This window comes from Cyclopterus lumpus, chromosome 6 (assembly GCF_009769545.1).
Source record: "Cyclopterus lumpus isolate fCycLum1 chromosome 6, fCycLum1.pri, whole genome shotgun sequence".
In the NCBI taxonomy this organism is placed as follows: Eukaryota; Metazoa; Chordata; class Actinopteri; order Perciformes; family Cyclopteridae; genus Cyclopterus; species Cyclopterus lumpus.
Genome location: NC_046971.1, coordinates 10,113,841 through 10,126,556, shown reverse-complemented (window position 1 = coordinate 10,126,556; position 12,716 = coordinate 10,113,841). Strand labels below are relative to the sequence as shown.

Below are 12,716 nucleotides of genomic sequence, written 5' to 3'. Positions count from 1 at the left end.
TGAAAAATTATACATATTTATTTTGAGTAAACATTATAATGTACTTTTTAATGATATAATAACAATTTATCATAATGATCACGATAGTAACTAATCTCAATTTTGAAATAGTAACAAAATAACATGGAACTATGACAACATGCCATCTGCTTTACACCTGATAGGCAGGTGGATCAAACCGATCCACTAAGGATCTGGTTATTTTCAGGTCAATCCCTTTTCTTCACATCCGATCACATTCAATCACAATAACGATATTGACTTATCGAACAATATATGGACATGACCTCAATCAGTTATCGACTTATCGGCCACTGCTCTGGTGTGGGAACATTTTGGGGTTAGGACGAATGAGAGGAGGGTTGTTGTCGTAGCACAAAGTTAAAATATATTAATATTGTAACTTTGCACTCTTTGTTAACAAAGGTCCTAACTATTGAAAGCTGACTGGTACAATACTGCCTGTAAATCAATGAATGAGTCTCTATACCCCTGTGCCAAATGTTTAATATTTGCAATCTTTGTTAACACGGACCAAGAGATCATTTATTTATTGTATTGGGGGTATGGTTTTATTTTATTCATGTTTTATTTATTCAGGATATAATTCAGAAAATCACGTTCCAATTCCAATTTCTGAATGTTCTTCAGAAGGTTATTGCTTTTGAAAGGGTACTTGCATTATTGAGCTTTTATATTATCATTATTTAACTTTTAAATGTTTGTTTTAATTATCTAAATTGCATCTGGGTCATACTGTAAATAACAGGAGGCAGCTACCTGTACTGATACATCCTTGATTACAGTAATCTTCTTCCTGCAGTGTCATGTGAAGACATCACAAAACTTTGCAACTCTTTGACAAACACGTGACAAAATGTTGCGGCAGTAGATCATACCACTTTGAAGTTGAAAACTCTGTGAGAGACAATATTATTCCAAGTTCAGTACAAATGTAAATAACACCCAATTGTTTATTCATCAATGGTTGCACAGATTACTTATAATAATAATTCCAGCTATGGGTTGATCTTTTACTTACTTACTGTTTATGCATGTGGCATTGTCTTATCTTTTTCTCGAGAACAAATTAGAAAAGTTATTTAATGTTCTCAATGGCTGTTCCTCCAAGTGCAAACAGGACCACTCCCACAAGGACACAGCTGCATGATGAGTAAAGTATATTGTTATTCCTGTGACCGCATATACAGTGTTGATTAAGGGAGGACAGGACACTCTCCAGACAGTTTTGATTAGAGGCGGGACATTATTCTCAATCTTTCTAATCCGTGTTGATATAACACTATTTGACATTCAACAGTCATAATTTCCCATGAAATTAACTAAAATGATGCGTTAAACAATGTGTCTAAATACATAAGATAATTTAAGATGGAGGAATATCAGAAATGCAGCATTAGAAAATGGTATACAGTAATTTGCTGCAGTATTTTTTCACAATCAATTCCATTTGTTATATATTCTGTTTTTAATTCAAGCAAGATTGATAGTTTTTCTATGGGCTAAAAAACACTTGAGTTTGATCATTATGTCTTTACCAACAGGTTTTGTTCTCAGGGAAATATGCAAATACAACATGCAGTGTGTGCTGCAACAACAAACAGTATGCAAACAATGTCTACTGTGAGATGTTTTGTCCTAACTACCATTGCATTATTAGTTGTGCAATCATTAGCATCTGATGCTCAGCAATATAAGGGATGCAACTAACACATATTTTCATTCTCAAGTAATGTAGTGATTACTTTAGCAAACCTAATTTGCTCTGTAATAAATGTCACATAAATATGTAAAATTGTGCCTGTAAATATCCATCAGCAATTGATGAATTACTACTCATTCAGTATTAGTGATAATAACATGGACAAATAAGACAATAAGTGTGATTTATGCTTGCAAGAAATGTTAATTAATATTATTTTTAATTTGAGTAACAATGGAAAATCAGATCAAATTAATGTTGGATGAGAGTCAGTCTAGATATATTTATATTTTGGAATTCCTATTTCTAGCCCCTGAGTCCAATCCTGTTTCATAGATTGTTCGCATTAACACAAACCAAGGTGAATTAATTACTAGAACTTATGCCACATTTTGTGTAGGTTTAAGGTGACCCTAATTTCTTTACCGCTGTAATTCTCCATTCACCTCACTTCTGGAGGTGACAGTCGACATTTCAAAGACCGATATCTCCACACCTGAACTTGAGAAAGTGTGTGCGTGTGTGTGTTGGGGTGTGTGTGAATCGGTCAATCACACAGATAATAATCGTGGCCCTGGATTATGGCTAATAAAAGAAAGTTAAATATAACAGATTTCGGATGATTTGTTCACTTTTCACAAGTACAACTGCTGCGCCACCTCTTCGTCTGTAATACCCCCTTCGCACTGCAGGTGGCAGTATTCATTTTAACTCGAGGTGGTCAACCACAAGAAGAAGATTACGCAGCGTGTGTACAATTCGCGCATGCGCACACAGTAACGTGTTCTAAATGGAGGCTGTTTGAAACAGTGTTTGAAATGTCGTATGGAAACTGCCGTGACATGCTAAACAAAACGAACATGCAGTGAGATATTGCATTTCATATTTACCAGTTAGTTACGTTTGCAGAGAGCGGTCACCATGGGTGAGTTGACATGTCACAAGTAACGCTCCTGTTGCGTGTGAGATAGCTACAATAGCGGAATTTGCATCTGCTAGCTAAGTTTAAGTTAAATCAAACGATGAACTTTTGCAAAGTTTGCATTGAGCGTGATATATAATTAATTAATAGTAATAACAAATTCAATATAATGTATACATTAATAGTCGGTTGATTTAATATTACAGTCTATTGAAAGTTACTGGCAGATCCAATTGATGCTAAAATAAGCTTTAACCCGTGCCACTTCCCCCCCAGACTGTCGAGTTGAGGGTTCTGAGGAAGTGGAGAATGAGAGATCCTCATCTCCTGCTGGAATACAGTCCCCTGCAATGGACCGCAACCCATCACCACCCCCAGAAGCAGCCGATGGAAAGACTGACGGAGATGTGGACGCAATTGGAGACACTGTTTACAGCAAGCATTGGCTCTTCAGCACCCTGACTCGTCTCATCAATGTGGGTTGGCTGTTACTGCTCATATCAAATTTGCACCGTTACAATCATAGTGCCGCTGGAGGTCAGGCAGTGACAACTGGAAAGGATGTGCGCCTTTTTGATCAGCCAATTTACAGACCCCACATTAAGTCAGTGGTAATAAAAACACGTTTCTATTCAATTGAAGGGAGCATCGTGTCCCTTTCTGCTGCACAGTGCCCAACGCACCTACCATTTCTTAATGTTTGGAAAATTGTCATGTCTTCCAGATGGTCACTGAGCATTCGGAGGTAAACTCTGACGGCCCGATGCAGCTCCCTGATGACGATGAGGAAGACCTATGCAGAGTCTGGGATATGGCAATGGATAAGGTTGAGTTCTTTATTTGCCACCCTGTATCTTCTGTCTGTCTGTTAAAGGTTGTTATCACTTTAACGTTGCAGTGGGTATAGGTGGGCTCATTTTATTGACTTTATATGCTACTTGGAGGCTTAATCTATAATAATACATCGTCAATTATTAGTTGATTTTATTTTGTATTAAAAATCTAAATCTGCAATCTACTTTGCCAAATTTATGTCGCGCAGGACATTATTGACTGCCAAATTATAAAATATCATAAAATGGAAATACTAGTAGTAATAGTAACTACAATCAAATCAAATAATTAAAATGGGTTATTTTTTAACTGTTTAATAGAAACAAAGTGTGCATTATGTGGCTACTTTTCTATTTTGTTGTAGTTAGTGGCACATCTTTACACAATTTACATCAGGAAAATAGAAATTGAACATGATCTAAGCAAAAGTAATACTACATTCACAATATTTAACCACAATGTATTAAATATGCTGGTGTCTTTGTGTCACAGCATTATCAATTAATTAAATGATACACTTATCAGGACTACCTACCTAAAATTGATGTCTTAATAAATTCTCCTTCATGATGGTGATGTTCAGTTTTTGTTGAGCGGCGTTAACTACCGCCCACAACAGCGATGCTGCTATTGTTTATTTTCTGATCATTGGGGGATGTAGTTTGTGGGGCCATTAAACTGTAAAGCTTTATACTGACGTGTGTTTCTGTTTCCTCAATTGGTTGGGCGAAACGATAGAAACACCTTAGTGCAACGCAACACAATTTGACAGCACCACAAACTACATCTTCCAATATGACCATTGAATTGAAACGAGACTTCTCTCAAACATGTTTAGTCACCACTAATAATGTTTATTCACCAACTGTCTGTAGGATGTGGCGGCCTTTCTGCAGGAATTCAAAGCTACGGATATCCTTCTTGGGGTGATCGCCAAATCTCGTTGTCAACGTCTCACAGTGAGTGAAATTCCTTTCCAGTTGTCAAAATATAATCCCATATTATCTATTTAATCTTTGATTATATATTTGTGGGCTTTGATAAATCCCATGACCCGTCATAAATTGTTCTTGTGCTTCTCTAGGAAGTTTGTGTGGGAATCCTTGGAAACATTGCCTGCTTTCCTGCCACTTGTCTGACTCTTAGCCAAAATGAAGACTTGGGGTGTGTAAAAGTCATCATCTGTAATTTTTGCAATAGATTTTGTTCGCTGTTTTATTTTAATGAATGCAACTCCCTGTGCGTCCACAGTGCTGTGCTGTTGCTTCTGCTTGGAGATACAGATCCTCCAACCCTTCTGGAAACGTGCAGGTTTGTATTTGCCATTCTGCAGACATGTGAGAGAGGAAGACTGAGAGATAAATCTTCATCTTTGGTGATAATGTTTGCAGATTGCTGCTGACCTGCGTCTCTCAGAAAGATGTCTGTTCCCTGTGGCTTCAGCGAATACGTCAGCGGACGTCTGTGCGCTCCAACCTCTTTTTCATCATGTGCAGTTCTACCAACAGTACCATGCTTTACTCAAAACTTTTTAATAAGCTGATAACGTGTTACTTGTTTAGAAAAAGAAAATATCAGTTTGACATTCCAAGATGACTTACATTAAGTCAAAGTCCCTGTAAGCTGTTTATCTGAAAGGCTCCCTGTGGAGTTTCTGACCCCTAGTAGCTCTGGATGTAAATCCGTTCTGGATTAAAAATACTAATACTACAGAATTGGCTTTGAAAATGATTTTTGACAAACAAAATGCATTCGGCACATTTGTTAGACCTCAAGGCTACACTCAATGACTTTTTTATTGATGAACACTTAATGTAAACATACCTTTGGTTTGATTACAACAAGAACACTCCACAGGGCACCTTTTATACTTTACCATTGTCAGCTTTCTAAAATGGTTCTAATAAGTATTACCCTGTGTGTTTTACAGCTGACCTGCTTGAGAAGGTTGGAGAGCTGCTTGACAAACTGTTTGACCTTGACGAAGAGCTGATGAAGAGTTGGATCACAGCTCAACCAAGTGAGGAGGAGGAGGATGATGATGGCAGCCAAAGTCGTCTGGATGTGGCCTCATGTCTTCTTGAGGCAGCCAAGCAGCTTAGGTAAATATATGGTACTTATGATGTTAATGATTTATTTAATTGATGCTCAGTTTTCAACCGTATTGAATTGCTTTCACAGATCAGAGAGTCCGAATGGCTTAGAGGTTTACCTTCATGCCCTCCAACTCCTCACCACTGTAGATGAGGGCATTCAGACTCTTGGTAAGAGCGATCAATGCTGTATGTGTTGAGTTCAGCTATTGGCACATCACTTCAGAAGTTACAGGTTGTCACCATAGTTCTTAACTCGGTACATTCTAACAGAAGATTGACGTAAGCTCTCAACAGATAATACGTTGTTTAATTGTGTCTTCCAGCTGCCCCTGATGGACCCGGCAAAGCAGTGTGGAACTTTGTCTGCGACGTTGTGTGTGAGGACCTCTGCCAGCCAACTGATCTTCCCGCCGTCCTGCAAGAGCAGAAGAGCATTTTGGTTCAAGCGTTCGCTGTGCTGCACGCTCTTTATCGGTGCCAGGATCAGTGGTGCAGCAGAAGTGACACAAGTAAGCTCTGTAACAGTAACATCAGTCGACCGGTGAATGTTGATTTTGTGTTGTTTAGACAGGCCCTGCCCACAGAAATAGTCGGGGCCCCTGAAAAGGTCCAGTGAATGGGACCTCCCCAAATCTGTTTCATTCATATCGACACATGAGCACGCTCTCCCCCTCCGACTAAACGCATACATAGAAACTAAGAGAGACTTTCCCCTTTTCCCCCCTTATGGGCTGCTCTGGCTGTAGAATATCTGGTATTTTAAATGGATGTAATTTTATTATATACAAGACAAGTGTTTTTTTAAGCTGACACACAGGATCATGACTGGGGCCAAATTAAAGGGTAAAAAAGTGCATTATGTAGGGAAAAATTCAACACAAATATAATGATGATGATATAAGCTCAGTGTCTTTTGACTCCAGGTCTTCCCCTTATTGGAACCGTTTTGCGAGTGCTTCAATTCCACAGTGAAGTCAAAGATGAGGGCACAAAAGATGAACAGCTCCAGACTCTAGCAGAGATCGCAGCTGAGTTTCTAGCTGACATCTGCAGTCACATTCCCAAGGTAATAACACCACACTAACTCTTCGCTAACTTTCCTGTTGGATCAGATTGGTTTAGTGAGATTCCTAAATGTGAACTAGAGGGAACCTCCTCCTCCTTCGTAGGACACTGTGGCGGATTTGGTGAAGAACGGTTACCTGACGGAGAAGACGGCCCTCACGGCTGCGGCCAGTTTAGCTCAGAACTTCAGGACTTCAGTAAGTGCTTTCTCCAAAATGGTTCAAGTTTAATCGGATATGTATCTCATTCAGGTATGATGCAACTACAATCATCCTCTCTGCTATTTACTTTCATCGGTTATTGTGAAATCCTAACGGTTCCCGCAAAGTGAGACAAGCGTCAGTAAAACATAGTTAAAACTTTTCGAGTATAAAATAATGCATTATCATTTTATGTTATTACCGTTGATGTGATTAGTTGAAAAGAGTAAATGGACTGCCGGCTGCTATCAACCACCAGCTCCAGTGGAAAATAAACATTATGTTTCCACCCCGCCCTTCTTCCTCTTGTGCAGTTTCAGCAGCTGCAGTCCATGCTGTCGGAGACTGATCCCCAAATGGCAGACATGGTGCGGAAACAGTTTACTGTCTGAGGCTCCCAACATATCAGAGTTCAGCACTCATCCAGACTCAAAGCTGCTTTTTATAGCAGCCTCTATTTCCCCTCCAAAGATCCTGCTTGAGGTCGTATTTTTGGATTTCCATTAGAAAGTCTAAACGAGGATGTCAAACCATCACGAGTGACAGAGAGACGGAAACGTTTATTCGAAATGTAATTGTGTTTCTGTTTTAAAGTGTCTTATTTTGTGAATGCTATTTTTGTATTAAAAAATGTACAGTCTTTTTTTAATAAAAAGTTCTCTCTTTCTTGTTTGTGATTAGCTGCTCTTACTAAAGCCTTCACTGGCTAAATGCATTTTTGGTATTTAAGTTTCTAAAGAAAGGGTTAGTACAAAGCAGACAGATGCATTTTTTTTTTAGAAAATGTATTAACGTTAAATAAATAAAAATATGTAGCACTGACAAATGAGTTTTGGTCCACAATAATAATAATAATAATAAAAAACAGCTCGCAGGAATTTTTGGGTTTGCTTGAAATCTAACCAAAACCATTTACTGCACTATTGAACATTTCATGATAAAAATAAATGTATACTATGAATTCTTTTGATAATTACTGTTTTTCGCTGTACCTTCACTGCATCTTTGCCACAGGAGCCGTTTTTAACCAAAGATAATAACGTTAGTGCTTTCATCATTAAATGCATCCATCACAATGTATATTCGTATTAGTATGTCCCTATGTTTTGTATGATACAAATATACATTTCTATATAAGATGAAACTGCATTGACTGTATTGAGTCACCTTTCCAAGCATATGAGTAATGGTACCAATGCTGATGACAACATCAAGTGTTTACCAGAGGGTGACAGTCACTCGGTAACGACAATAAAATTAGATGAAAGGCTCTAGCCTGGCAACAATGATCTCATTTGGTTTCCAAATGCACCATTTCGCCCACTCATGGAAGAAGAGCAGGACAACCTGCATGCTTACGAAGGCTCTGTGAATATAGCAGCTTTTTAATTAAAGCTTGGATTGATATGTAGAACACTCTTTCTAATGGAAATCCCGAGCTGGTCACAGCGCATGACAGAGATCACCCCATGGGAAGAAAAAAAACAAACCATATCTTTTTAATCTTTCTATCTGGGCACGATCTGAACCTTGACTAGACTTGTGATGCACAAAGGTGGCCAGAGCCATGATCTGCGAGTCACGTCCTGTTTGCACTGTAAATGGTGAGAATGATGTAATCATGCTTGGCCTTTCAAGATTGCTTGTGGCCAGTGACTTGCACTTTGTCGGGTGCTCCTTCTTCAGGCCTCGCTGCCAGGCGTGTTATGTCACAGAGATCAGGTTGAAGCCCGGATGTTTCCTGCTGCCCTGCCAACCTTCATTGTCAGTCTGACAGTCTTGATATGATCTGACGCCATGCACACAACACAGCGGGCCGTTCCTCGCGTGGTCGGTGTTCTGTGCACTTTAAAGGCGCTGAGGCATGTCAGGCCCGTCTGACGCTGATGCTGCATGTCAGTTACTTCTTTTTTCTGTTTACCTCCACCCATACGACTCGCTCTTCTTTTAAATGACCTGACATTTTGCCATTATGTGCCTTCTATTTTTGTCTCACATTTGTGTGAAAATTCATACTTGGCACACGTCCTTCTGTAACCTGGAAATAATATTACACACATTTTCACACGACATACCCATGAAGTGGATACATGTATATGATTTTGAACATTCGTCAAGGCATTTGGAGGTCATGAACAAGAAGAATAAAAATAAAATCGATTAAAAAGCAGTGAAAGTAATTGAACTGTAAGATAGTCTGTCATTCAACATGAGCAGAATGTTTTCTTCGGTAATTACATGCTTTTGCTAAGACGTCTCATGTTGTATTGTGCACGGTGGGGACCGATCTTCAAATTCATGTATTATTTTGTGATGGCTGTGTCATCTAAATGAAGCCCTCTTGAATGTGTCAAATGGCCCTAACAGTGATGTCGTACCTGTTGCTGGGACGAGCAGGAGGGATAATGAAGGGATGAAGAATGCATGTGCAGTGTAACGTCCGCTTTGATTCCAAGGCCCGGCCCATTCACAACCACCTGGTCAAGACATGTTAATAAAGACGTGTGATGCTATTGGATGCAATCAAAGCCCCCTTCAGCTCATTTCATGAGTTCTCCTGGCTTTCTATCTCTTGTCAACAGAATCACAATGAAACTTTCCCCTTCTTGATCCCTGAACGTCAAAGACACCGACGTCTCCTGTTCGCAAAAAGTGATGTGCGGACGTCGGTGTTTGCATTTGCCTTAACTTCCTGTTCTGCTTCTTCAACCACCTTATCTGTCATGACGTTGTCGTGATAAACTGGACAGAAAGGATGCAAAACAATACACAATCTTTGTGAATGGCGGAGCAACATTGTTCTCACATTGTCCCCCACCCACTCTCATGTATGCCGAGGTAGAAAGGTAGTATATCACCAAATATCATTGATTTAAAACTTGAATACTCTGCTTTAATTATTGTTCATACACAAATAAATCAAAAGTGTAAGTGTGAATGATGAATGGATTTGATCATATTTTTAAGTGTCAATGTACATTTATGTTTAGGTCTGACATCGTATATCATATTTGATATGTGAAGGCCTTAAACTGCTGCCTTCAGTGTGGAAGCGATGTTAAGCAAATAAAAACTCTAACAAAAAAAATACTGCATAATATTATTTGTTTTGTAAAGAGGATTTTATTATTTTCTTAAATCTTGTTTTGAATTGCTTGTTATGAAATGATGTGATAATATGAGCTAAATGCACTAGATTAATATACCTCTTGATTGATCCCCTAATCTAATTTAGAATTAAAACACATTCAAAAAGTTCTTTCCAGTGACCTTTTTTAAATCTCTATAATGTTGTGTTCCTTAGGTTTCTTTTATAAATGTGGCAGGTGTTTATGGTTGCAGCTCTCTCCTGTCCTGTCCTTGTGTGCCGTTGACGCCTGTCACCAAGTGGCATATGCTGCTGTTTGTTCTGCAATGACAGAATTGAAGCTAATTAAAGAGACGTAGCGTTGCCACAGGAAGTGTACGTAAGCAGACCATTCACTGCTCTGATTAGTTAGTTGATCAAACAAGGTTCAGGATCAGGTGAAAGACGGTAACTCTATTGATGAAGACCTTGAATTCCCTGGAAATTCAAATAACAGCAGTTTGGAGTGGAAAGGGAGACAATGTCCCACTCCAGTAGAACCACTGAGGCTTTGCTTCAGTAGAAATAAAATACGTTAAAAATAGTTATTACTACACATGCTTTTTAAATTACTATAATATATTAAATTATTGTAGTTATTATTATTATTTCAATTAAAATGATCTTTTTTTTTTAATTCAATTTTGATTAACTTGTTCATCTTTTTTTCTTTTTACTGGTATTAAACCAGACCTCTTTGGTGTGTTTTCTGTGCTGCGGTGACACGTAATTGTCGATGTGTAACTGCAAAATTACAGAGTTGTAAATATTTATATAGAATAGAATGACAGTAGAAAGTGTAAATGTAATTTATTACTTCAGCCATTTATTTCTTAATTAATGGGGCTTCACGCGAACAACACAAGTGTCACTATCCTTGTGGCATTTCTGTATCTCCCGAATGCCCAGTGAGCTGTAGTGCAGTATTAATACATCCTAATGCTCTTGTTGGTCCGTTTCTTAATACCACGGTGAGATTAGCCAGAGAGATCTCTTGCAGCTTGATGCTCAGACGCTGTGAGTAGATCCCTCTGATTGAAGTGAACATAACTGGGACAGACTGGCAGACACGCTCTCGAACATGTCTGACGCAGCATCTACAAAAACCTTCAGAGCGATCAGAATTAAGAGCTCGTGCAATGTCCTGAAAATAAAAATATATAACGTGCTAGGAATGAATAATTGTAACTTATTCCTGTTCCTCCTGTTTGGTTGCCTGGTCCGCCTGGCAGCCCTTCAACAGCCTTTCTAGGATTGTTTTCCCTAAAAAGTAGGTTATGTTTCAGTAATGACGTGTGAGAATGTATTGAGTATACTCTCATTGTGTGACTGCAATAGATCATGTAGAGTCTCATCATCATTATTTATTTTTTTACTTATTACTGTGAGCAATGCTGTCGTAATCCTGTAATTTCCCCACTGAGGGACTAATAAAGGATTATCTTATCTTATCTTATCAGCAGTGAAAACTAACCCACGAAAAATGACTACAAAGGATTACAGCACATGCAAATAAAAGTGTTTAAAAGAACATATTTACATACTGCGTTACCTTGAATCTTTTTGCAAAGTATGTTTTGCACAATTTATAGAATAAAATGTGGAAGTATATCTCTGCTATAGTCTAGAAGGACTACTGGGGTAAAATAAAATGTGTATTATTGGATAAGTTCAGTCTTATAACATCCTTAAAGCTAATTATTCGGAGACCGAAGGTCAGGCCGGGTGAGCGAACCACAATGAGCCATTTTATTCATGCTGCACACTCTGACCCCTGTCAAGGTACTCGTGGCTTAAAGCATCTCAAAGCCCCGGTGTCAATTACCCTCTGAAAAGCAGAGCAGACACGTAGGGAGCCATATCACATTATCAATAAGAGTCAGTACTAACAGTTTAAACATACCTTTATTTAATAAAAAAGATAATATTATAGTGAGTGCGCTGCAGAAAAAATCAGTTAGCAGATAAAATGCATTGTAAACCTGTGTGCCTCTGACCCCGGCATTAAATGAAGTAGATCCAATCCAGGAGCTGTCAAGACACAAGGAGATCAAAGACATGGCCAGAGCATGTGCAGCATAAAAGAGCTGTCTGTGAACATGGATTTATAAATGGATTGGGATGTGCTTGCTGTTGCCGTGTAGAAGCTTAATGAAAGGAAGCATTCATTACCGAATCATGAACTTATGTGTATAAGGCCCACGACGCTCTTTGTATTTGCCGACCTGATTCTGGTGTGAATGGACGACTGCAGAACTACAAAGACTGTTTGTCTGAATTAAAGAAGGTTCAATTGTTTTCCTGCACTGTGCAGGACCACAGCTGGGACAATAAATAAAGATGGTACACTGAATCTCACTGCTATTGTGGTTTTCGTTAGATGCTGTTACCAATCACAGAAAGAGCAGATGTCCTGAGATTTGTCAGTTAGATTTGTCGAAACTGTGAAGGCTTTTTTGTCATCTTAAAAGGCAATAATTCAACTGTTTTATACTAATTTTTAAGTTTCCTTTTGTAATAATAATAATGATGCAATATGTGCTTTATAGTTAAAGTTGTATTATCATTAGGGCTGCAATTAATGATTACCTTCATTGTTAATTCAACCATTCATTCTTCTGAGTTGTTATTATTGCTTTTGTCTTTGAGAAGAACAAAAAAGTGAAATAACCAATTGTTAAACAAAATAGTTGCCAGTTGATTTGATTTAAATTGCGTAATCAATTAATGGACTAATAGTTCCAGCCCT

General features: G+C 38.4%; 1 protein-coding gene and 1 long non-coding RNA gene across 3 annotated transcripts in view; one reads left to right on the top strand and one right to left on the bottom strand.

Annotated features, from left to right (window-relative positions):
* Positions 1-2,473: 2,473 nt before the first annotated feature.
* On the top strand, positions 2,474-7,506 carry saal1 (serum amyloid A-like 1). Its single transcript, XM_034535435.1, has 13 exons — positions 2,474-2,648; positions 2,922-3,121; positions 3,370-3,471; positions 4,355-4,438; positions 4,564-4,643; positions 4,731-4,790; positions 4,871-4,986; positions 5,410-5,581; positions 5,661-5,743; positions 5,899-6,084; positions 6,499-6,641; positions 6,745-6,837; positions 7,155-7,506. Exons 1-13 carry the CDS (start codon positions 2,645-2,647, stop codon positions 7,230-7,232), a joined length of 1,401 nt encoding a protein of 466 aa, XP_034391326.1. The 5' UTR covers positions 2,474-2,644; the 3' UTR covers positions 7,233-7,506.
* The window catches only part of LOC117732487, a 15,883-nt gene continuing 8,741 nt past the window's right edge, over positions 5,575-12,716 (bottom strand). For both annotated transcript variants that reach the window (XR_004609601.1, XR_004609602.1), the window contains exon 3: positions 5,575-5,990. This is a non-coding gene — a long non-coding RNA (uncharacterized LOC117732487). The remainder of the gene's footprint in view (positions 5,991-12,716) is intronic.

What these genes read in the sequence shown, in the direction of transcription:
- saal1 (XM_034535435.1), top strand. An exon ending in CCCTGACTCGTCTCATCAAT is followed by an intron (nt 3,122 to 3,369) that starts GTGGGTTGGCTG and finishes CATGTCTTCCAG; the next exon opens with ATGGTCACTGAGCATTCGGA. An exon ending in GTGCAGCAGAAGTGACACAA is followed by an intron (nt 6,085 to 6,498) that starts GTAAGCTCTGTA and finishes TTTTGACTCCAG; the next exon opens with GTCTTCCCCTTATTGGAACC.